This window comes from Rhinatrema bivittatum, chromosome 4, assembly GCF_901001135.1.
Source record: "Rhinatrema bivittatum chromosome 4, aRhiBiv1.1, whole genome shotgun sequence".
NCBI classification, from domain to species: domain Eukaryota; kingdom Metazoa; phylum Chordata; class Amphibia; order Gymnophiona; family Rhinatrematidae; genus Rhinatrema; species Rhinatrema bivittatum.
In genome coordinates this window covers 179,819,901-179,845,468 of record NC_042618.1, presented here as the reverse complement: position 1 = coordinate 179,845,468, position 25,568 = coordinate 179,819,901, and the positions used below count along the sequence as shown (strand labels likewise).

The 25,568-nt window shown below is 43.2% G+C and overlaps 1 protein-coding gene across 2 annotated transcripts in view; it reads right to left on the bottom strand.

Moving 5' to 3' along the window:
* Positions 1–3,182: 3,182 nt before the first annotated feature.
* ABCA5 (ATP binding cassette subfamily A member 5) overlaps positions 3,183–25,568 on the bottom strand; it is a 510,372-nt gene continuing 487,986 nt past the window's right edge. For both annotated transcript variants that reach the window (XM_029599288.1, XM_029599289.1), the window contains 2 exons: positions 24,896–24,951; positions 3,183–15,567 (listed from right to left, as the gene is read on the bottom strand). In XM_029599288.1, the coding sequence (XP_029455148.1) occupies positions 15,460–15,567; positions 24,896–24,951 (164 nt within the window). In that variant the 3' untranslated portion in view covers positions 3,183–15,459. The remainder of the gene's footprint in view (positions 15,568–24,895; positions 24,952–25,568) is intronic.

Below are 25,568 nucleotides of genomic sequence, written 5' to 3'. Positions count from 1 at the left end.
CTCCAATTAGGAGGGAGATAACAGAGGAGAAAGAAAACAGGTTGTCTTAAAGGAGGAAGAAAAGAGAAGGAAGCCCCATGGAGTTGTCCCAGCATGGGAGAAAGAAGCAACAGGGCTACTCCACAGTAATAGTATTAGAGAGCCTTAAGTACAGGAATCTTATCTTATAAGAAGGATCCAAAGTGATTGGACATGTTGTGTGACATCAGTGACTGTTTCATTCAAGAAGCACAACAGAGGGAAATTGCCTAAAGCAGTGTCTACCCTGGGTTGAGTTGCCTGTAGCTGGGAATTATATCCATCAGACAGCACCAGGAAAGCAGCTGCCTACATAACTGAGTTAAAACTACATCTCATGAAATGCAGACAGAATTCTTAAATAACATGTGCAGTCTTTAGGCCAACTTTCACCATAGATTGGAAAATTATTAAAAAAACAATTTAAAAAAACAAAAAGCAACCTATTATGTGCACCACCACAAAAGTGTCAAATTTAATTTTTCCATTTTGGGGTTTTATTTTTTCCAAAAATGTTTTTAAAATTTGGGATTTCTATATTTGTTTTCACCAGATTACAAAATTTAATACAGTAATGCTTGAATCCCTTTATTTAGATACTTCTTGTATATATGAAAAAATAGCACTGTTGTTATTGAATATGGGTTTATTTCAATTCATTCAGTAAAGTTATTTTCCTTCAAGAATTCCTGGTCTTTTCTCTTTGGAGAGGGAAAGGGGAAATCCTAAATATGTATACTAATGTCCACTGTGCCTGGTGACAATAATAAGAGAGATTGTAATAGAATAAATGTGAAAAGCGAAAATCAGAGTTCTAAACCTGAAGTGAGGGATACAATATATTTAGTCGTTTAGATAAAAAAAACAATCCGTGCAATCCATCTTTATTTACACAGTTCTCTCACAAAGGACAGTAAGTGTGAAATAATTGTGAAATCTCAGTTGTTACATAAATACTTTATATGATACAAATATATACACACACAATAGACTGAGAACTTAATTACAGAACATCATGAAGTGCACTAACTGAAGGGCTGAAAAGATGTTTTTTCTTTCATATTCATGCTATGAAGTAAAATAGTCTTTTTCAATTTATGAATATCTGTTTCGACATAGTTATCTTGCTGTAGGTGAAATATCTAAGCATGCCTGCTTTTCTAACAAGTGTCACCTAGCTGATTATATCATAGTTCATATTCCAGCATTGGTTTTCAGAATTGGAAAATTATATCATTGCTACAGTACAGCTGACTTCTTTTTATCTTTATAAGAAGCAGGGGTGTGTGATGGAATAAGGATAATTTTCAAAGGCATTTCCAGGGGTAAAACGGTGCTTTAGCCTCAAAAATAGCCTGGTAGAAAAAACTGCCTGCCTGATATGAGGGTAAGCTTATGCATGTTTCCATATTGTTCACCAGACCAGTCCAGATGGATGGATTTTTCTCCCCTACCAGCAGATAACAGAGAAGAAAAGCTTTGCTCTACTCTTGATACCCAAGTTATTTTGCCGCCTGCAGTTTTTTAGTATTCTCTGTCTCCAGCAGATAGTAGGGATTTATAACATTTTGGTGAAGAAATTGCTCCCAGGGGTGTTAGGTCCTATTTCTTGAGGCATCCTCCTAGTACAGCAGGATCAAGCAGGGGGTTGGCGGCACTTTGGGTGGGTTCGATAGCCGGTGAGGCAGGCTCCCTCATTCCCTGATCTCCTGGCTCCTCTCTCTGAAAGATTCCTTCCTGGCTCTTGGAGGAAGATTCCAAAAGGAAAGTACTTCTCCATTTGAAGGGGTTTATATTCCTGCAAATAGTAAAATAAATAAATAAATAATAAAGGCTGAGCAATAGCAAGCCACGGAGGTTAGTCAGGATAAGCAGCACAATGGTGCTCCTGCCTGTGGTGTGGGTTTTGTAGGAAGCAGAGGCTAACTGCGGAGAGAGAGAGAGAAGGACCTGGTAAGACTAGACTATTGTTGTTTGCTGCGGACCACTGACATCATGGCCACTCCTGCAGAATGCGGTAAGCGATGTACAGTATGTGGGGACCCCCAAGCTAAAGTTTTGCTTTCCAGTCTGCGTGCTTCTTTTGTGGACACAGGGAGGTCTGCTCAGAAGACAGTTTTCCTGCTGCTGAGGTGAAAAAAGCTATTGCGAAAAAGCAGCAGCCTCGGAGCTCTGATTCAGGTTCTCTTGGGGAGCTAGGCAGAGTGGAAACTGCAGCCATTTTAACTACTTCTCCTGCGGGTCAAGGAGCTCTGGGGAAAGACTCTGCGGATCCATCACTGCTGAACTCTATGGGGGTGGGGGGAACCAAGCACTCTTTAGGTAAAGGCAGGGGGAGCTTCTGTGGTGCACGATGATATCGATTCAGGGGACCCTTTCCCCCCTGAATTTGTATTTCTTATATCCAACCATTTTTTATTAAAAAAGGTACTGTTTCAGCAGTTATCTCCCAAAGGGCACTTCCTCAGGGGATCCTCCGATTCTGCCTTGTCCCAAGAAGAGAAGACTAGACCATGATCTTGTAGCATTGGGTTTGAGGGATTCAGAGGAGGACTTTCAACTGGACTACCCTAAGAACTCCTTGAGGATGACGGTGTGGAAGGAGATCCTCTGTAGAGGGAGAAATCCCTGTAGCTGAGGATTTGTCTTTTTAAAAGGGAAGAGTTGCCAACCATGATATCTCAGGCCCTGGCTGAGCTAGGGATAAAGGAGAGCAGAGATGAGCCGGAGGAAGGGGAGGATCCCATTTTAGAGAGACTTAGATTTCCCACACGTTTCACTGAACAATTAAAGCCTTAGGGGTAGATTTTAAAAGGTGCACGTGGGCGTACATGTGTGCACACTACCCGGTGTGCACACGTGTACGCCCGATTTTATAACATGCACGTGCATGTTATAAAATCGGGGGTTGGCACGCGCAAGGGGGTGCACAATTGTGCACCTTGTGCGCGCTGAGCCATGCTGCCTTCTCCCGTTCCCTTCCCCCTAGCTTGACCTTCCCATCCCTTCCCCTAACCTTTCCCCCCAGCCCTACTCTTACCCTCCCCCCTGACATTTGTCTTACCTTTTGCGCCTGCCTCTGGGCAGGCGTAAGTTGCGTGCACCGGCACGCGATCCTCCAACACTGCAGCAAATGGCCGTTCTGTCGGAGGCCTCTGGTCTCACCCCTGCCCCGCCCCTTTAGTAAAGCCCCGGGACTTACACGCATCCCGGGGCTTTATGCGTGTCGCCGGGCCTTTTGAAAATAGGCCAGTCGCGCGTAACCTTTTTAAAATCCGGCCCTTAGTCTTTAAAGAATGGAATGCTCCTGAGGCTGGTCTGAAGGGTGGCAGGACCATGGAAAAGTTGTATCCTTTTCTAGAAGATGCCTTGGATCTGTCAAAATTTCCAAGATGCATGCCTTGGTATCAGCAGTTACTAAGGCGACCACTATCCTGGTTAAAAGTTGTGCAGTCCTTAAAGATGCTCAGGAACAGAAAATGGAAATTCATTTCAAAAGGATTTTTGAGATTTTAACTTTAGCCCTTAGAATAGCCACATGCAGCAGTTTCATGGCTCAGGCATGTTTGCACTGTGTGCAGTAGATTCCAGTGGCTGACTTTGAAGAAGCTCTTTCGGAAAAGAAGGCAGAACACTCAGAAGCTAGCTTAGCATTTACTATGGATGCCTTATATGATTTACTTCACATGCTGACTAGGAATATGGTGTCCATGGTATCAGTGAGGCATTTGCTCTGGTTGCGCAACTGGGCGATAGATGTGTGGCCCAAGTCTCGTCCCCTTTCGAAGAAAGTTACTCTTTGGGAGGATATGGAGAAATAATTAAACACCTAGGCGTATAAGTTTCCTGAAGATACACTTAAGGGGACCTTGCAGACTTTCCCTAGTAGACAGAAGTTTTGGAAAGTCAGGCATTATTGTCCTGGGAAGAGTGCAGCACCAGTATTTGGCCAATTCTCAGTCCTTTCGGGGAAGCAGAAGCAATATTCGGGGAAATGTGGTTCCCAGTTCAGGGGGACTTAAAGGTTTTCAATGACGTTCAGACGATCCACTCTTTGGTGGAAGATTTAGGGGAGGTAAGTCCCATCTGTTGTAAGAGATGGCTATGCTTTAGGATTATGCTCACTGAATAGTCGAGGCCTTCATGATCTCTTTGTGTGCTTTGCAGATAAAAAGGGAAATTTTAAGATCCACATTGTAAAGTCTTTTCCTTCTGGAGGCAGTGGTTCCAATTCCAGAGAAGGAAGTTGGTCTGAGGCATTATTCCATTTACTTTGTGGTGCCTGTGAAGAGGCATGCCTGAAAAAAGCTCCAGAACAATTAAAGGACCAGTCCCAGCAATCTGGTCCCAGTCCACCTTAAGACAAGGTATTCTGAGTGTAATGTAGCACCCTGAGCAGGAATTTAGCCTAGGCTCAGAGGAGAGCAAAACAGGCACCAGGGACCAGGAGAAGACAGCTCTTGTAACATTTCTGTTTTAACTGTGAGTAAGAAAGGAAAGGCAGCTCCTTTTAACATAGCTGTCCTGTTGTAATGAGAAGATTGTGAAGGAGGAAATTTGTAACCTGAAGTATGTTGCTGAAATTAAGCAGACTGTTGATATTTGCTGCCCTATAAATAAAGCACTTGGAGAAAAGCCTTGACTGCTCATGTGTTGTGCCATAGTTCCAAAGAAGGAGGGCACATTTTGACCCATTTTTGGATCTAAAGAAAGTGAACGCATCCTTGTGGGTGCCTCATTTTTGTATGGAAACTCTTCATTTAGTGATTGTGGCAGTCAGGAAAGGAGAATTTCTGGCATCACTGGATCTTTCAGAGGCTTATTCCGATTCAGAGATATCATCAAAGATTCCTCAAGTTTGCAGTGCTATTGTGGCATTTTCAGTTTCAAGTGTTCCCTTTTGAGCTGACAACGGCACCACACACATTTTCCAAGGTAATCGTGATTGTGGCAGCAGCTCTTCACAGAGGGAATATTGGTACATCCATATTTGAATGACTGGCTAATTCATGCAAAGTCAGAGGAAAGTCGTCATCACTCAGTTCACAGAGTGATTCTCCTGTCACAAAGTTTAGGCTGGGAGGTCAATTTTGCCAAGAGCAAGCTCGATCCTTCATGGAACTTGGAATACCTGTGTCTTTTTTCGAGATGAACATAGGAAAACGTATTTCTTACAACAGAAAGAGCATTGAGGCTTCAGGGACAGGTTTGTCAACTGTTGCGAATAAAACTTCCCAGTGTATGGGATTACCTTCAGGTTCTGGGATCTATGGCATCCATGCTACATCTGATTCCTTTAGCTTCTGCTCCTTTGAGGCCAATTCAGACAGCTCTTCTCACATGGTGGAATCCTTAGTTGTAAAATTTAGAGATCAAGTTGTCCTTTCAGGGAGTGGTCAAGTTGAGAATTTCTTGGTGGCTATCGCTGGACAATTTCTCCAAAGGAGTAGAATTGGAAATACCAGAGTGGGTAACAGTAACTACACATGCCAGTCTGAGCAGTTGGGGGGCATCTTCCCAAGGGAAACAGAAGAGAGTGAGTGGTCCATCAACCATCTGGAGCATGTCTTTCGGGTTCTCACCCAGTTTAGCGTAGCTTGGGTACATCCTATCTATCTGAACTAGTCTGGTGGACGATAAGGAAGGAAAAATGTATCTTACCTGCTTTTTTTGCGTCCTATCAGACCAGTACAGAGTTCCACATATTGAACCTATAGACTGCTCTTCTGGGTGTAGATATATCTACTCAGTGTTTGTTCAATAGTTCCTATATGGCATTTATATCCTCTCAGTAGAGCAGTTTTCAAGCCTGAATTTGGGACTTCACCAATGCTTATATTTCCCCTGCTCGTAAGGGAAGTTATATTTTTAATTTTGATACAGATTTACTGAGAGACTGCAAGTAGCACAGTAACTTAAGTACTAAGAGTACAATAGAGCTTTTCCTCTCTGTCTCCATCTGCTGCTAGGGAGAAAAACCCATTTGTCTGGGCTGGTTTGGTAGGACTCAAGGAAAGAAAATTAGCAGATAAGAATCAATTTTTCTATCACATTCATGCATAAATTTATCCAGACTGAGCAGAGGCATTTCCAGGGCAAAGCTGGGGAGGAGTTTGCACTTATGTGCATACTTGCTGTCTAATTTATGCATGCTGTTAAAAAATTATCTTCTTAATTATTGTCTTAGAAATTATAAGAGGACTTTAAAATCTTTTGGCAAGGTATGTAGCCAGCAATATATTTTGATAAAAATGCACCAGACTTTTCCTATTTTGATATTTTTGAGAGGTTACAAGCACAATGTATCTAATTCCTAAAGTCAGAATTATATGGTCTTAACTTACAAAAAAGCTGTGTGTGAGACACTAACATTTTTTTTTGTTAAAATCAGCGAGACAAAAAGAGTGATAGCTCATTAAAATTGATACAAAAATAAACATAATTTTATAAATACATGTACACCAGTATTAGCTGAGCTTGAAAAGATGGCAGGGCAGTGTGTTAGCAGTTAATCTAAGGCATAAAGATTTCAGCCCATTCTATCAATAAATGCATCACACGAATAAGATGGACAGATTAGTTGGGGGAAATTCCTAGGCTTAGTATAGGTAGAAAATATGTTTTACACCATGATATATTTGTGTGCATAGGTGAAGTAAATTCCCCTTGGAAAGAATGAAGTGTCTACTGGCTGATTGCTGTGTATTATTGTGGGGGTTAGGAGTTTGGCTCTTTGGCAGTTGGCAGGCCACGTCAGAGGGCTAAAGTCTATCGCCACATCTAACGGTCTGTTCCTTGGGCCTACGCTTAGTGCAGAGAAAATGTCATGCTCCGACCGCAGCGGGCTTAGCAAGTAAAAACAGCCTTCCTCTAACAGGAAACCAGTCTGCAGTAAACATATCTAGTGCAAGCTTTTTGCAGCCCCAGAACAGTTCATGACCTACTTGCATTTATGTGGTTTTTACACCTAGATAGCTCAGTACAATTGCCTCACGACCAGCTAATGACCTCCCCCCTCCCTGCCTGCAGACTGACCGCTTGCACCTACTGACCACTTGCGCCTACTTAGTAAAAGGTCAGCACAAACATTTACATCTGGAAAACATTGTAACAGAAAATATGTGACGTATGTATCCTATGCAATGCTATGAGATCATTTTACAATAAAAGGGCAGGTTTCCCAGAAGCCGGGAGCACGCTTCACCATGAATACCGTCTGAGGTGTCTTCATTGCTGTTGCTACATATTATGTCTGACTGCACTCCCCACCACAAAAATGGCCATCAAAGGCTCGTATAAAACTGGGCCTTGGCTTAATGAACTTTCAGAAGAAAGTATTATGAGAAATGGTAGAGGAGGGGAATGAGGAGTAAACTGGTGAAGGAGAGAAAGGAGAAGAATAGAACATATGGTGAAGAAAACTCCTTTTCTTACTCTGATTCCTGTGCTTATCATTACTATAGCCTTACAAGACGCATACAGCACTGTTCGCTCTGTGAAGCTTACAGTCTTGTAAAGACACATAGAGGAGACAATAAGAGGATTCTGGAACTTTTATTTTAAAAAATAATTAAAATCAGCAAGGCCATGATCAGGATTTTAAGATTAAAAGCAGCCTGAAAAGGTAGATTTTAAGTGGGATTTAAATATGGACAATGAGGGGTCATTACATATCAACTAAAGAAGGCTGTTCCAGGCATATGGTGAAGCAAGGTAAAAAGCAGGGAATCAGGAGTTGGCAAGGGAGAAGTAGGACACAGATAAGAGCAATTTGCCCAATGAATTCAGGAAGAGGATGTTAAGGAGGTAGGGGAAAATATGTAAAGGAAAATTGGTTCCTATCTGCTAATTTGTTCCTGGAATACCACAGATCAGTCCAGACTCCTGGGTTTTGCTTCCCTACCAGCAGATGAAGACAGAGAAGGAAAGCTTTACTGACACTGCTGTTTAACCTAGTGTGTCACCTGTAGTCCCCTCAGTATGACTTGTACCAAAGACAAGATGGGAATATCTATAACCATAACTGAGACCCCAACCCCCTTTAATGAGTAGGAGGAAGATGAAGACTCAAATCGGAACTCAGTTCCAAGAACACAAATTAGAACACCATTCAACTCAACAGGCAACTCTGTATCATTTACATGCTTCCAATACAAGTGGACTTTCCTAAACGGGTAGGGCTCTGGAGTGATTTGTGGTATTCCAGGAATGAAAAATAGCAGGTAAGGACCAGTTTTCCTTTCCTGTTCATAATCAAGATCAGTCTAGACTCTTGGGATGTACCCAAACTCCCTAAACTGGGTGGGAACGTGATAGCCCTGTTCGCAGTACACTCTCTCCAAACCCCATGGAATCCGGTGGCTGGACATCCAACCAGTAATGTCTGGTGAAAGTGTGTAACAACTTCCAAGTTGCCACCCAACAGATTTCATGCAGAGACACCTGTTGACACTTGGCCCAGGAGGTCGCTTGTGCCCGAATCAAGTGAGCCCTTAGACCCTCTAGTACCAGTCGACCCTTCTAAATGTACACAGACCTAATCGCCTCATTCAGCCAACATGCAACAGTAGCCTTGGACGCCTTGCACTACTTCCTTGGCCCATTCCAAAGCACAAAGAGGAGATCCAATCTCTGGAAACTAATAAGTCACCTTGAGATACCTCAACAACGTCTGCTGTACATCCAGCACATGAAGTTCCTTTTCATGTGGCTTGGATGAAACCAAATTTGGAAAAATGGGAAGTTCCACTGTCTGGCTAAGATGAAAGGCAGAAACAACCTTCGGCAAAAAACAGGGCACTGTGCGCAACGATATCTCAGATACTGTAATCTGCAGAAATGAATCTCTATAAGACAATGCCTGAAGTTCTGAAATTCTTCTGGTCAAACAAATTGCCACCAAAAAAAAATCTTCAGGGTTAAATCCTTTAGAGTCACTCTCTTCAGTGGTTCGAACGGAACCTCCACATCACCCTCACAACCAAATTAAGATTCCATGAGGGACATATTCTTTGCACTGGAAGTCGCAAATGCCTTACCCCTTGAAGAAAACAAATCACATCCGGATGAGAAGCCAGGGAAACACTCTACACCTTGCCCTGAAGACAGCTTAAAGCTGCCACCTGCACCCAAAGGAAATTAAAAGCTAGCCTCTTAATCAGATCCTTTTGCAGAAAAGTCAAGATATGGGAAACGGAAGCCCGAATAGACTACATGTCCTGTTCAATACACCAAGCCTTGAAAACCCTCCATACCCTAATATAGGCCAAGGATGTGGACGGTCTTCTGGCCTGCAGTACGATGACAATGCATCTTCAGGATTACCCTTTCATCTTAAGCGTTTCCTTTCAAAAGCCAAACCGTGAGACAGAAGTGATGCATCTGATCCGAAAACACTGGACCCTGACAAAACACCCTTGGTAAGTGACTGAACCTTAATGGCCCATCCACTGTCAAGTTTACTAGGTTTGTGAACCATGGTCAACAAAGTCACTCTGGAGCCACTAGAATCACTTTGCCCGGGTGTATCTCTATATGCACTAATACCTTGCCCACCAATGGTCATGGAGGAAACACAAACAAAAATCCTCAGTGGCTAGGGTAGAACCAGAATGTGGATTCCTTCTGCTCCGTGTTCTCGCCTGAGACCGTAAAATTGAGACACCTTAGCATTCTGATTTGATGCCATTAAATCCATATGGGGTGTTCCCCATCTGGTTTGAATGAGGTGCATTGCTTCCTCTGATAGCTCCCATTCTCCAGGGTTCCAACTTTTGCCGACTGAGGAAATCTGCCTGCATGTTGTCTACCCAAACTATGTGAAATGCCGCAGGACTGCCAGGTGCTGCTCCGCCCACTGAACCAACTCCTGAGCTTCTTAAGAAACCATTTGACTTTTGATCCCTCCCTGCCAGTTTATATAAGCTACCATCGTTGCATTGTCTGATAGAACACATACTGCATGACCTTGCAACTATGGTAGAAAGTAATGCTAAGTGCACCGCTCTCATCTCTAATTGACTGAAAGACCACAATGCCTCCTCTATTGATCATCGGCCTTGTACTGCCTGTCACTGACACACCACTTCCCAACCGGATAGACTGCATTGGTGGTCACTATCACCCAGTCGGGGACTTCCAAATCCAAGTCTTGTTCTAGATTGGCTGGACCAAGCCACCAAGAAAGACTGAACCTGGACTCCCCCTGAGCAGAAGTGGAATTTGAAACTCCTCTGAAAATGATGCCAATAGGAAAGGAGCACTCTCTGAAGGGGCCACATATGAGCGAACACTGATGGAACTATCTCTAGCATCAATGCCATAGAACCTAGGACCTGCAAATAATCCCAAATTCTGGGCACCGGGAGCTGCAACAGGCGATGAACATGACTCTGCAGTTTCATCACCCTCTCTTCCATGAGAAACACCTTGCCAATTTGGGTGTTGAAACCAGTTCCCAGGTAATCCAGGGATTGGGATGGCATAAGATGGCTCTTTGCTAGGTTCACCACCCAGCCCAGAGATCTCAAACTCTCAATGACCCGCTGTACCACCTGTTTACAGAGATCCATTGACCTTGCCCGAATGAGTCAATTGTCCAGATACAGTTGCACATAAGAACATAAGAGCACCAGTACTCCTTTCCTTCTGAGCACTGCTGCCACCACCACCATCACTTTGGTGAACATTCACAGAGCCATCGCTAACCCAAAAGGAAGGGTGCAAAACTGAAAATGGTCACCCAGAATCATAAATCTCAGACACTTCTGGTGCTCAGGCCTGATTAGGATATGCAGATATGTCTCTCTGTGATGTGTAGTAACACTAGGAACTCTCCTTTGCGTACTGCCGCTATGACCAAATGCAGGACCTCCATACGAAACCGTGGCATTCTGAGGACTACATTCAGTTTCTTTAAATCCAAAATAGGCCTGAACTTTCTCTTCTTTTTCGGTACCATGAAATAAATGGAATACCTTCCTTTTCTCTCTTCCTCTCAGGGAACCGGCACTATAGAACCCAAGTGTCACAAACGGTCTACTGTGTTGTGAACTGCTACCTGCTTCACATGGAGAGCGCAAGGGGAGACTATGTAGGCTTCTCATACTGGCTGAGTATATTCTAATGCATAGTCATTTCTTATCACTTCTAGGACCCATTGATCCATTGTGATTCTGGTCCACTCCTCATAAAAGAGGGCTAACTGCCCTCTGACAGCTGGAAGAGAAGAATGGCCCGGCCTCCTTTCATTGTGAAGACTTAGCTCCCCTGGTTCACTAACCAAGGGAGCTAAGTCTTGGGTCTTGATTCCACAATGGGTCAGTCTTGATTCCACAATGGGTCAATTTCCACCCATTGTGGAATCAAGGGCCACAATTCATCCTTATGAAACAACCGGACCACCTTAGGGTTGTCCCCTTTGGCCACCAGCACCTCTTCCACATCCAATACCCTGAGCAGATCCTGCTCCTGGAAAATCCTCTGCTACACCATCCAACTCCTCGGAGTCTTCAGTCTCCCTCATGAGGCTGCTCAGCTAAGCCCTCTGGATGTTCACAGACCCCTTCTTCTTGGCTATCTTGGGCTTTTTTACAGGCCAAGGGCAACCTTTTGGCCGACCCTGGGGGCAAGGGTGCTTCTCCTCTGCTGCCTTTCTGGCCAGATATGCCCTAGAGAGAAGCAACAAAAAATTGGAAGAAAAGGAGAGAGAATCCTCAGAATACTCCTTCAGCATGGCTTCCTCCGCTTCAGAGGCTTCCTGCACCTCCATGGGATTTTGCATGGCTAGAGATAAGGAAGGAGTGGTAACCCTGCTTCTCTAGGAGCCTCTCTCACTGTTGCCACTGAAGCCAAGATGGCTGCTATTCCCATGCTTACTGGAAAAGCATCAGTGGCAGCCCCTGATGTTCTAGTCGTTCTCTTTTCTGCTGACCTGGATCCCGTCCCGCTAGAACTGCCCTCTCCCCCAGAGATGCAGGGGGTACACAATCCTGCCTTAGCCACACACGTGGTTCCCCACAAGAAGCAGCTCTTGACACGATCCTTCTCCGGTGCCATATTCCATACATGTCGCATGTCTGTTGCTCGCCACGGTGGACTGCTCAATGCCGGGTCCCCCAGCTACCGGATATCTCCCTGCTTTCCAAGCAATTCCTGATCACTTACAGGGGCAGCCAGAGCCGAGATCCACTGCAATTTATAGTCTGATGCCACCACTCCTGTGATCTGTCTGTTTGTTTTTTAATTAAACTTTAATGCCCAGAACAAAAAAAAAGTAAATTCTTTCCTGCATGCTGCAGAGCAGACTGCTGGATCCAAAGAGCTCTCCAAGGAATAGAAGGAACTAGACCACCAGCTTTCCGAAATCCCCCAAGTGTCCAGGGACAAGCCTTCACTAAGGGTCACCAACTCCCTGCTCGTCCACCTCAACCAGAGAGTATGGCCCAACCAGGTACCTAACAACTCTCTGGAAGGATTGCTCTTATACTTTTTTTTTAATATAGTCTAGACTGCAGGTTTTACACCTCTACCATCTGCTGGAGACAGATAAATACTGGAGGACTGCAGGTGGCACACTAGGATAAGTAGCAGTGTCAGTAAAGCTTTTCTTCTCTGTCTCCATCTGCTGGCAGGGAGGCAAAATCCAGGAGTCTGCATTGATCTGGGTTATAAATAGGAATGAGGAGCTGCAGAGTGAATGCTCAGGTAAATGAGTAATAGAAACTTGAACTGTATGCAGAAGTGGATAGGAAGACAATGTAGTGACTTCAAAAGAGAGATTTATATGGTTATAACAACCTTGGAGGAAAATATGTCTTGCAGCTGAATTGTCAATACCTGCCTCTTCAGGATGCTCCTTCATGTGGCTCTTCTGCACCAGGATAACACGGATTGGAGGCAGGACTTGTATTCAAGATTAATAATGTTAATTCAAAAGAACACTTGAATTTAGGTGACAGACTTAGCTAGCTGTTAGTGTGGTTCTCTGTGTGACAAAGGTTTAGTAACTAGTGATTAAGAATGGAATATTAAATCCAGCACAAGTACAGTTCTCCATGGAGTGGTCCTCTACCTGGATAATCTGAATGCTGCTTGGCTTTCCAAAAGTTAGTATTAGAGTGCCAATTCTTCTTCAGAGAACTTGTGGCTTAATTTTTGTTGAGCTTCATCAGGTTTCTACAACAGTAACTAGTTGACTTTAGCTTTGGACTTATTTTGTTGAAAAATCTTATTCTTTGCTTCTGTGCCATGTAATGGAAGAACCAAGTGCTTGAATTTGCATTCATCCTCTCCTTCCTGCCAGTGGTGGGAGAGCAGCAATAGATGAAGAAACAAAGTTAATACACTACAGCAACAGAATACTATTAAAGCAATGCATTAGTGCAATCACTACTATTCTCCCAATGCAAAAATCAATTAAATAATAAAAATTGAAAGTTAGTGGACAGATCTGAAAATTGTACTCACAAATCTACCTGTAAGACAATGATGGTGAAATCACACCATCAAAAAAATATATATTAATAATGTTTACAAAAACACATGCAGATGGAAACTAAAGTTATAAAGAAAAAGAGTGTTTGGTACAATAACTTGGAAAATTAATGCTGACAGCATGAAATCTATTTCTTAACAACATAATTTTCACCATTAAAAATAATTTGTAAGCCAATCACAAAATTATGCTCTTTCCCTCCTTCTAACCACTAAAGGTAAACTACTTGAATCATACAGTCTATTTACATATTTTAATATACTTTATTTGCATTTGTGTTGTTGAATTGTATGCAATCTGGTATACGCTAAGTCCTTCAGTACCTCTTATATACCATGCTAGATAACCAAGGAAGAGGAGTACTTGATTCTGTCCAAACCTATCCCAGGTTGAAGGATAGTCCTTTGTCAATTAGAAAATTTTCAGGATCTTGTATCCCATCAGTGCAGCCTCTGAGTATCGTAGTTCTTAAAGAATAACATGTGCCCCTGGATTTATCACTCAGCAGCTTGTACTTGAGGAGATGAGAAGGCAGCATACGTAATGGATGATTTGATTTTTCTTAACTTTTCTTTTGAACGTTTTGGCTGTACAGGAATATTAAAAGGTTGCTTATTTTTTAAATCTCTACTAAAGGCCGCAGCTGAAATATATTTCTTTTTCTTTGATTAGTTAACCAGGCTGTTTCTTCCTGCTCTTTCTGGCTTCCAACTGGAACCAATGGTGCTAGGAACAATTACATGGGCTTTCCCCCCATTTTTAGCCCCCCTCCTGTCTAGCCAAGTTACTACAGTAATTTCTCTGGCTGAGAAGAAAAACACACAGCTTCTTCCAGAACCCAGCACATGTACTCTTAGCTAGTCAGTAAGATGTTGCTTTTGTCATATTGGTTGAGACTTCTGCTTGGGGAGCTTGGGGACAATAATCCCATAGTATCTCCATCCCTGGACTACCCAAGCAGCAGCAGGTGAAAATACAAATCTAAACTGGGTCTTCCACATAGCAATGCACAGTACTGCAGGCTGGGTCAAATCCCTTACATTTTTTTGTTGTTGTTGTTGATTATTACCCTGAAGATCCTGAGGTGAAATGCAGCTATAGAAATACAATGAGGAAATACAGGCATAGGTGGTGATGTGGCTTTATGTTTAGTGAACTTGTATTCCAGCTTGGCGGAGGCTAGTAGTGTTGTACTCACTGCACTTTGGAAGAGATGCAAGTACTGTGATGTCAGCTGAAGAGTAGTTCTGAGGACAATATTATTCTCTTCTTTAGGCTGCAGGAGGTCAATGCTTTGCTTCACCATTTATGAGAGAAACTTGGAAAACTGCAGGAAGCTGAAGCGATGGGTCTTTTATACCAGCCAGCCTAAGTACAGCCAAACACGGGACAACAAACAGAAAAGAAACCTTGATGCCTAAGCCTCAAAGTGGAATATATCCATTGGATCTTACTTTCCAAGGAGTTTTGTCATAGGCACAGAATGATAAGAACCATTCTGAAAAGCAGAGCTTATGGTATCAGCAGGGTCTTTTGTAATGATAAGAAAGTACAATTTCCCATTCTCTGTGTACATTCCCAAAGCGCACAACGTATTTTAGATAGAGCTATAGGTGTAGACCTATAATGATGGGTTAAATAACCCACCTCTTCCTTCTCTGCTTCCTTTCTGTTTCTTCTGTCAGTTACAGAATAACTATAGGCACACTGTATGAAAGAGCCCAACTACTGGGTACTGCCACTAAGGTTTTGATTTGAGGCTTGGGTGGAATTTGATGCCTTGAAAATATATTTTGCAGCATTTTATTGCTGCTTTGACCATTTCACTGCCTTTACGCACAAAAATTGAGTTCTGTCACAGTTTTCCATGATAGACTAATATTTCTGAAAGATAATAGTTCTGTTGTAATTCCTGTGGTGAAGTCATTTACATGTCATTAAAACATTTAGAAAAGTACTCTGTCCTCTTGCATTCTTTCCCAGCAAAGACGACTGTTCAGAGTTCCAAAACTGCCATCTTCTTCTTGCTGTTCCTTTGTCAACTCAACAAAAACCTAGATGCAATGAGAAAGATAGTTTTAGTGCACTCTGTTTACTTTCACCAAAGATAGGAGGAGCCTGAAACAATTAAAAAAGTAAACATGCTATGGAATTCCATGGGACTCTTCCATACAAAGATGGGAGGACAAAGCTGGCATTTATATAGGAACTAGTCAAGAGGAGGAACTAGTCTCCAGTTTCAAGAATGTGCAAGTAGGGGAATGGTCCCTTTCAAGGATGTGCTATGCCTGCAATCAAATGAATGCCACCTCTTCCCTCTCGATGGCTCACATGCCCCTGCACCTTTAAGGGAGTGGGTCTGCCATGGCCCATTGGGAAATGCCCAACAGCCCAATCTGCTCTTGTCGATGACTTTCCATGGTGTTGGCATAAGAGATAATTATTTGTATTCTCTACATTTCAAGGAGAAATAGAGGAGGATTGCCAAAATGTGCTGAAAATCAATGCTAAGAATCTCGTTTTTTTTCCCCATTCAGACTCTGTACCTGTAGCCACCCTCTTGTTAGGGTGCTAAATTTTCTAGGGAAATAATGATGCTAAGTGTAGGTACTTGGTACATTTTCAAAAGGGATAATTTAGGGACCTAACTCCCAAATTTAGGCATCTAAGACCTCCAACTGATTCCATCTCTTGCTTAGCTTTCTCTGTGAAGAAACTGTTTTTAATATTTAATGATGTATTTAATGATGTATTTATTACATAGAAATTCACATAAGGATAAATCTTCTTACATGTTATTTTTCTTTCTTTGTATCCTATTTCACCAGTCCAGACTATTGGGTTGTTACCCCCTGCCAGCAGATGGAGGCAGAGAACATAATTGTCCCTGTAATTTCATCACTACTACTTATGTGTGGTGCAGCTAAAAAAAAAAAGTATTATAATAATAAAGCCCTGAATGAAATTAAAATATATCCAAAAGTAGAAACTATTTCAACAATGCAGAACAGGATTCTCTGAGAAAACCAGCTTTCCACCTATTAGAATACAAACAACCAGAACATAAAACCTGAGGATCAAATTTAAACCTCTCTCTAAAGATATGTCTGCATAGAAGCAAAAATGCTCTTAAGTGATATGAAAGAACATAAGAACATAAGAACATAAGAAAATGCCATACTGGGTCAGACCAAGGGTCCATCAAGCCCAGCATCCTGTTTCCAACAGTGGCCAATCCAGGCCACAAGAATCTGGCAAGTACCCAAAAACGAAGTCTATTCCATGTAACCATTGCTAATGGCAGTGGCTATTCTCTAAGTGAACTTAATAGCAGGTAATGGACTTCTCCTCCAAGAACTTATCCAATCCTTTTTTAAACACAGCTATACTAACTGCACAAACCACATTCTCTGGCAACAAATTCCAGAGTTTAATTGTGCGTTGAGTAAAAAAGAACTTTCTCCGATTAGTTTTAAATGTGCCCCATGCTAACTTCATGGAGTGCCCCCTAGTCTTTCTACTATCCGAAAGAGTAAATAACCGATTCACATCTACCCGTTCTAGACCTCTCATGATTTTAAACACCTCTATCATATCCCCCCCTCAGTCGTCTCTTCTCCAAGCTGAAAAGTCCTAACCTCCTGTCCTGCATTAGGGCTCTGCTTCCTGGGAGGGTCCTGGACTAGAGTAACAGGATTCAAGGAAAGAAAACTGACAGTAAGAACATTTCTCCTTATCAACCTGCTACACTAGTCCAGACTAGTGGGAAGTACCAAAGCCCAACTACTCTGGGAGGCAGAAATTTAGGAGCTCTCTGAGAACACTTGCCCTAAACGTTGCATCCTCTTTAGTGTGCAAATTCAATCTGTAATACTTAAAGAAATAATGAAAAGAGGACAAGGTTGCCATCTTGCAAATGCTTCTTGTGCTATCGCAATTGCTTCCGCCCAGGAAAATGCCTGCACTCTAGTAGAATAAGCCCGAAGCACTTGTTAAGTTTAGTTTAGTAAAATTTCTTGATCGCTTAATGCGTACACTCTAAATGATTAACAAAAAGTTCTGGGACTAGATAACTTTTAAGCAAATATATCAAAATGATAGTTTCTTTAATCCATCTAGCCAAGTTAGTCTTGGAGGCTACCTTGTCCTTGCATGGCCATCCAAACACAACACTCAACCTATCTGATCGGCGAAAGGAATTAGTGATCTCTAAGTATATAAGGAGCACCCGATGGACATTCAAATATTTTAAGACCTATTACTTCCCCAACAATCTGCTCTGGAGAAGGAAGGAAGAGAAATAGTCTGATTCAGATAAAAAAGGTGAAGAACGTTTGGTATAAAAGAGGAATGTTGTGGACGTGGACCCCCGGGCTGAGGTGAGGTTGATGCTACTCACAGAGGGGTGCCTTGCAGGTCCTCACCATCGGCAAGTGGAGCTGGCTGGAGCAGAGGCCCAACGGGAACTTCACCAAAACCAGCCCTCGTTCCCCTCTGGTTAAGTCCTTGGGTGCCGAGGCGGCTGGACTTAGGTGTAGGCCTATGTGCAGAGAAGTAGTAGGCCAACAAAAAGAAGACAAGGTCAGTCCAGACTGAGTTTGGGGCAGGCAGCAGACAGCAGAACAGGATCAAACCGAGATCAGGGCATACTGCAAACCAACGAAGTCAAAGGGGGTCCAAAGTCAAGCCAGGAATTCAAACGAAGACGAAGCCGGGGTCCATGCATAGGTCAAACCAAGGAGTCAATCCGGAGGAGGAAGGCTGGGCAGAATAGCAAGAGGAATGAAGACAGATGAGGGACCATCAAGGAAATAGGAATAGGAACTAGGAACCGAAGATAGGAATCAGGCATGCAAGCAGGATCAGGAACCAGTACCAATGTGGCAAACAGCTACTCCAAGGAGTGGGACCTATTGCTGAGGCAGGTCTGGGCCAGCCTTAAGTAGGGAAGAGCTAGTGACGTCATCCACAGGCGCTGTGGTGGTTTTCCCGCTGCGGGCCCTTTAAATATGGCTGAGTCATGCATGCACACACCTAGAACGCCCGCTCAGCTGCCTGCCGCATCTTCACCCAAGAGACTGTTGGCTCAGCACGGCACCTACGCCCAAGGAGGAGGCATCGACTTCAAAGATGAATGGACATGTGGGATCCAGACGGTGGAGGCATGGTTCCTGGAGAAAGGCTTACTTTGGTTTGTGAAATGCAGCGACCATGTCAGGAGGCCAACCCTTGGTATTGGCTCTCTTTCTGGTGAGTGCTGTGGTTGGGGTTGCAATCCGGGAGTAATTGGGAATAAAGTGCTGGTAGTAGTTTGTGAAGCCCAAAAACCTCTGCAATGCGTGGAGGCCCGATCCTGGATACATTTGACCTTCTCTGGATCCATATGGAAGCCGCTGCTGGAAACTATATATCCCAGGAAGGGAAGGCTTTCCTTCTTGAAGATGCACTTCTCCAGTTTAGCATAGAATTTATTAGCCCGAGGTCGCTGGAGAACTTGATGAACGACTGACGATGAGAAGGGAGATACTTTGAGAAGATGATAATGTCATCAAGATAAACCACGACACAGACGTACAGAAGATCCCTAAAGATTTCATTCATCATATTTTGGAATACCGTGGAGGTGTTACATAGGCTAAAGGGCATTACCAAATACTCATAATGGCCGTCCTGCGTGCTGAACGCTGTCTTCCATTCGTCATATTACTTTAGCCAAATGAGATTGTAGGCCTCCAGAGATCCAACTTCGTGAACACTTTAGCTCCCTGAAGGTGGTCAAACAGCTCCAAAATGAGCAGCAAGGGGTAGTGATCTTTCTTGGTTATCGTGATTAGGCCCCGATAATCTATGCAAGGGCATACACAACAGTCTTTTTCTTGGACACAAAGAAGAACCCTGCCCCAGCAGGAGATGAAGGCGGCCTGATAAAGACCCGATCGAGGTTTTCCTTGACATACTAAGATATAGCTTCAGTCTCTGGGATTGACAAGGAATATACCCTTCTTCATGGAGGGTTGGTGCCAGGTACCAGATTAATGGCAAATCAAATGCCCAATGAGCTGGTAGCATCTCGGCCCTGCTTTTGGAGAACACATCCGCATTCTGAGGCGGCAGTCCCAACGAAGTTGTAGCTAGGGGAACAGTTGATGGGAGCTTGATTCGTAGAAGACTTGAGTCATGGCACGAGCCCCCCAGCTCATCAGCTGAAGCGATCCCCAGTCGAATTGAGGAGAGTGGAGCTGCAGCCAGGGTAACTCTAGCATGAAGGGGTGCACCACTTTTTCAATGATGTAAAAGATTATACTCTCCCAGTGCAGGATCCCAGTGCAGAGCCACAAAGTAGTGTGGCCGTGGTGATCTGGCTGGGAAGTGGTGCTCTGTGAATGGAAAAGATAACTAGGGGTGGCTCTCGGAGAACCACAGGTCCACGAGGGCCTTCATGATAAAGTTCCCTCTTGTGCTGGAGTCTACCAACGCTAGGGTGGGGAACTTGTGGTTGCCCAGAGTGATAGATACTGGAAGGTTAAGTTGGGGAGCAGGAGTGGTAAAGCATAAGATCCTCTAAACACTGGCTCCTAGGCTTGCTAGTTTCTTGGCCTTTGGGGGCAGTATGCCAACAGATTCCCCTTCCCAGCACAGTAGAAGCAAAGTCCCAAGGTGCGGCGACAGAGCCTCTCCTCCAGAGAGGTGACCCTGACCCAGTTGCTTAGGTTCCTCGGGCCTGGCAGCGGTTGGGGGTGTTGCAAGTACCTCAATAAGCAGATGTGCTAAGGATAGGGCCAGCATTACTTGCCTCCACAGGGTTTGCAGGTCCAGTGCTCACTGATGGAGGCGGCGGTCGATCCTCCCAGCCAAATCTTTGAGCGCGTCTGGACATTCGGGGAGCTCCTGAGCCGCTAGCTCGTCTTTCACCCGTGAGGATAGTCCTTCCAGAAAAATACTCCGAAGGCTATCCTCTCTCCAATTCAGCTCAGTGGGCATAGTAAGGAACTCGATGGCGTAATCCATCAATGCTCGAGCACCCTGCTGGAGGTGCAGGAGATCCGATTCTACCATGGCCAGCCAGCCTGGTTCATCAAAAACCAACTTAAATGCTTTCTCAAACTACTGTTAAGTCCTGGAGAAGCACGTCACCACGCTCCCACAAGGGAGAGGCCCAGACCAAGGCCTTCCTGTCCAGAAGGGAGAGGATGAAGGTGGTCTTGACAGTATCGCTGGTAAATTGCACAGACTGGAATGAAACATGCATAAAGCACTGATTTAGGAATCCATGGCAGTGCTATCCCTATCAACTGAAAAGCAGGTTGTTAATGGAAACAAAAATCGTACTTTGAAATGTCTGTATGCCAATGCCAGAAGTCTAAGAAGTAAAATGGGAGCGTTAAAGTGTATAGCAGTGAATGATGAGATAGACTTAATTGGCATCTCAGAGACATGGTGGAAGGAGGATAACCAATGGGATAGTGCCATACCAGGCTATAAATTATATCACAATGATAGGGAGGAGCATCTTGGTTGGGGGAGGAGGGTGGTGCTTTATGTCTAGTAAGACAAAAGGATAAGGATCCTGAAAGAGACTAAATGCACAATAGAATCTTTATGGGTACACATCCCATGTGTGTTAGGGAAGAGTATAGCGAGAGGAGAATACTATCATCCACCTGGCCAGTAAATGGAACAATTGTTGCATGAATAAAGCACTACTAACCATTCCATCAGTCAAAACAGCAAAATTGACCCAAGTTAGAGAGAGAGCGCTATCCTTGGCAGGACCGTTATTATGGAACACGTTACCACTTGAGCTTAGACTTATGAAAGAACTAAAACTCTTCAAAAAGAGCTTAAAAACTTGGCTATTCAAAAAAGCATTTCACAGTGAGGTCGCTGAATAACAACAAATTCCTACAGCTGAAAGCCACCTATAAAAAGCAGAATGTTACTTTTTTGTTTTAATCATAATTAAATTTTAAATTAAAACAGTTATCACATATGATTACCACAGTATCATATAAACAGTATCTCAAACACACTTCTCATTTAGAGTATATTATGAACTATGTAACCATAAAATATTGGCACCCCATGGATAACTTAGAAAGCAAACCAAACCTATTTTGTGCCTAAATGTAAACCGTTGTGATGGTGCATCACTAAACGACGGTATAGAAAAGTTTTTAAATAAAAAAAAAAAAAAAATGAACCAGGACTCTCCTGTCCGCAGACAGGAATATCTCTAAAATGGGGAAGTATAGCTTTCAAGCCTTTGCAACCAAATAACAGCACCTCTGGTGTGGGGTCCCTCATCCTCCAACTCCCTCAACCACGGAATGGCGATAGGCTGATAGGCATGCTCGCCTATCAGCCTATCGCCATTCCGATAGGTTGAGGGAGTTGGAGGATGCAAGAATTCTTGGTAATAGTGGTCCTTATAAAAAAAAATGCCCATTGAGCTCAGAAAGTATCAAAGGTGCATTGAGACTCCACGTCCACAGATGCCTATGGCACAAAAGGTCCTTTCGGCATCACGCACACTGATGGCATCGAGGGCACCCCGGCACTTCGATGGCATCAAGGATGACCATGGCGCTCAATGGCAGTCCTGGTCCCTGACGTGGTCCTTACATCGATACTTCAGATCAACGGTGCGCTGGTCACAGATGTGCATGAGCATACGTTACTGGGCATGGCACCGAAGGTGCGGTAGCAAGCTGCTTGCCCAGGCTCCTGATCACCCTCTTTCACAAGGAGACTGCACTGCCTTCACTGGCAAGCAGGAGGGAAGCCTAAGTCATCCAGGGCTCCAGCCTGTGAAGACTAGTTTCTTTGAATGTGGGGAGGATGAGCTGTCCCCCTCCCCACAGGAACTCTGTGGTCCTCGATCTCTGCACTGTATGAACTTCTATCGATGCCAATCGATCGGTGAAATGACATGGAACTCCTGCCCAGGTAGAACTCAGGCGAGTCCCCAGGCTCAGCGGCCTACATGGATCACCCACGGACTGGATTCAGTCAGTCAGTTCTGCCAGTACCTGATAAAGGTACAAAAACAGACAGAGTAAGGAGAGGACACAGATTCTAAACTGCAGGGTGCAGTATATATATTTTTTTTTAATAAGCGATAGAAATAGACTCTGGCAGACTGCACAGAGACTAAGGCCTGCCATGCCGCTGGCAGACAAAGGAAAGAAGAAGAAAGGGAAAAGAAATAAAACTACCATAAGGTAAAGGAAAGAAAACAGCTGCAGCTCTAGAAAAAAATCATTTGTAAAAACTGTGAGGAGAGAGCAAAGCTGAATACCTTGAGACACACAGGTCCTGGGACCACAAGGCTCCGCGGAAAAAAAGAGAGCTGAGGGACTCTGCCTAGGGGGCAAAGTGATGACTACAGCTGCACATGCTCAGTAGGGCATGTTTGAAAGTTCTAGAATCTTTGAGATCAAATTTCCATGCCGGGCTCCATCCAATGATGTCACCCATGTGCGAGGATTAATATCCTGCTTGTCCTCGGAGAAACAACTATGCCTCTTTCTACAATCAGGTGATCTCAAAACAATCATGCAAGCAATGCTGCTCACGCATCTAGACTATTGAAATGCCATCTATAAAGGTCTACTTAAAGAGACAATAAACAAACTGCAGATAATCCAAAATGCAGCTACCAGAACTATCACAGGTAGCAGGAAATAGGAACATGCCTTCCTCATCTTAATCTATCTACACTGGCTGCCCATATCCCTATGGATCAAATTCAAGATTCTCACCATCAAATTGAGGGAACTTAATAACATTGGCCCCCACATAACTGAGAAGGTAAAAAATATCACCCACAAAAAAAAAAAAAAATCACTGCTCAAGCCAAAAACAACTAGCTGTTCCACCCCTCAAAACTCTTCAACTAAAAACAACCAGAACCAAAATCTTCACAGGAATAGTACAGAACTATGGAACTCATTCCTCCTTAATCTGCAAGGAATCAATGACTACATGGATTTCCGACATCAACTAAAACATGGGGCCTGATATTGAAAGTGCATTCAGCATTCGATAGCCGGATAAGTAAGACTTATCTGGCTTTCTAGTGGGCTACTCAAATGCACGGATGCTAGATAGCTGGATAATTCACTTATCCGGTTATTTCTTAGCTGGCTTGAAAGTGAGAGGGCAGTGGGCGGATCTGGGTGGTCTGGCTAAGAGGTGATATTTAGCCCTAGCTGGTTAAGTAGTGTGGGTTAGTTATACCTGCCAACAAGTAGGTTTAACTTAGCTACATATAACCTATCCAGCTAAGTAGCGGTTTGTACCATAGCCATGCCACTGAACATTCCTTGTAACTTAGCCGGATAAGTCATTTCCGGCTAAGTTACTTAAACAGCCAACCTTCAATTTTGGGCCCATGGCTATTTACCCACCAGATTAACACCCACTAGAACCCTTATCTTCCTGTCAACTCACAAAAACTTAAATGTATCCACGCACTACAGAGCACACAAACTAGTCATATTTCAAGCACATGCTGGATGTAAATAATTGCCAAATTAAGCAAATTAGCTATTCTTTGTAAATAATTGCATAATTAATTGAATAAGCTGTTCATTTGTATAGAACAACTGTTACCTATTGCTCTTTGTAAATCCTCTCTACTGTATGAACACACCACAATGCATGTAAACTACTTTTACTATAATGACTCCTAGTGCTTCCTGACCTATCACATAATGATTTAATTTGATTAACCATCCACTAGGTAATCTTGTTTGAAGTACTGACCAGCTACAAACAACGGAATAAAATATGAAATTAAATTAAAATTAAATCAAAAATCACCTTCACCATGTGCTTCACATTCACAACGAATGGCCCATCTGGTTGCTAGCTTTGAAGAATGGTACTTAGCTGGATAAGTATGACTTATTTGGCTAAATGGCGCCAATGAATATCCAGCTACAGTCAATGGATGCCACTTAGCTGGATAAGTATTTAACTGAATAAGTTAGGGGCAGGGAATGGACATAAGGGGGAGGAGTTGAGTTAGCTGGATAACCTATCTGGCTAACACACTTCAGGCCACAGGGCTATCCTAAAGTTAGCCGGATAAACTTATTTGGCTGACTTTAAGATAGTCAGGTATTCCACAGCGATCCCAGCTAAGTTAGCCAAATAAGAGTATCCGGCCAACTTGCAGATCCGCACAGCAGCTGAATATTGGCCTCCCTATTCTCTGGGTTTACTGAGGACTTGAATCAAACTTTGGAGCTTTTTCCCATTACATACTCACAAGAGACCAATCTGGCCAATTTGGCTTTTGTTCTGTATGCCATTGAGTATACAAATCATTCTCAATACCTTCCTTTCTAGAATCTATAAAACAAGGTTGTAACATACCTGTTCAAGTGTTGACTGAGAAAAGCTGTACTCTTCAATTTTAAAGGCATGCTTTGCTATTATATAAAGATAAAAAAGGAAAGATTAATTAACAATAGTCAATAATAATCACACTTCAGCAACATTGTTAAGAACCATATTTATCTGCACAAACATTTGCTATTATTATTTATAAATTGTCCTAGCTATGAAAAAGGAAGACACTAAGGGGTCAGTTTTCAAAGTGTTGAAGTGCTTAACTTTATCACTTAGTCACCTAAATCAGTCCCTTTAAAAAATGACTAGGGATGAGTGCCTATATTTAGGGACCTAAAATGTAGGTGGGTATGGAGGCAGAATTAGGGTGGAGAAAAATGTTACAATTAGCATTGATTTTCAGCACTAGGCACCTAACTTACAGGGTCATTCATCAAATCGCATTAGGGCCCTAACGCCTGTGACAACACCTTAACTCATGCAATAAATAATGCATTACGAGATGTGTATGCAAATTCTAAAAATGTAGTCAAAAGGGAAGAGTTTGAGTGGAGTTTATGAAAACGAGGGGTGTTTAACTTTGCATGCAATAGCATAATGCATGTTATTGCATGTTTTAACGCTGGAAATAACTACACCTTTTTTCCTGGCGTTATGATGTGTGATATGCCCTAAACAGGATTTGTGCTAAAAACCG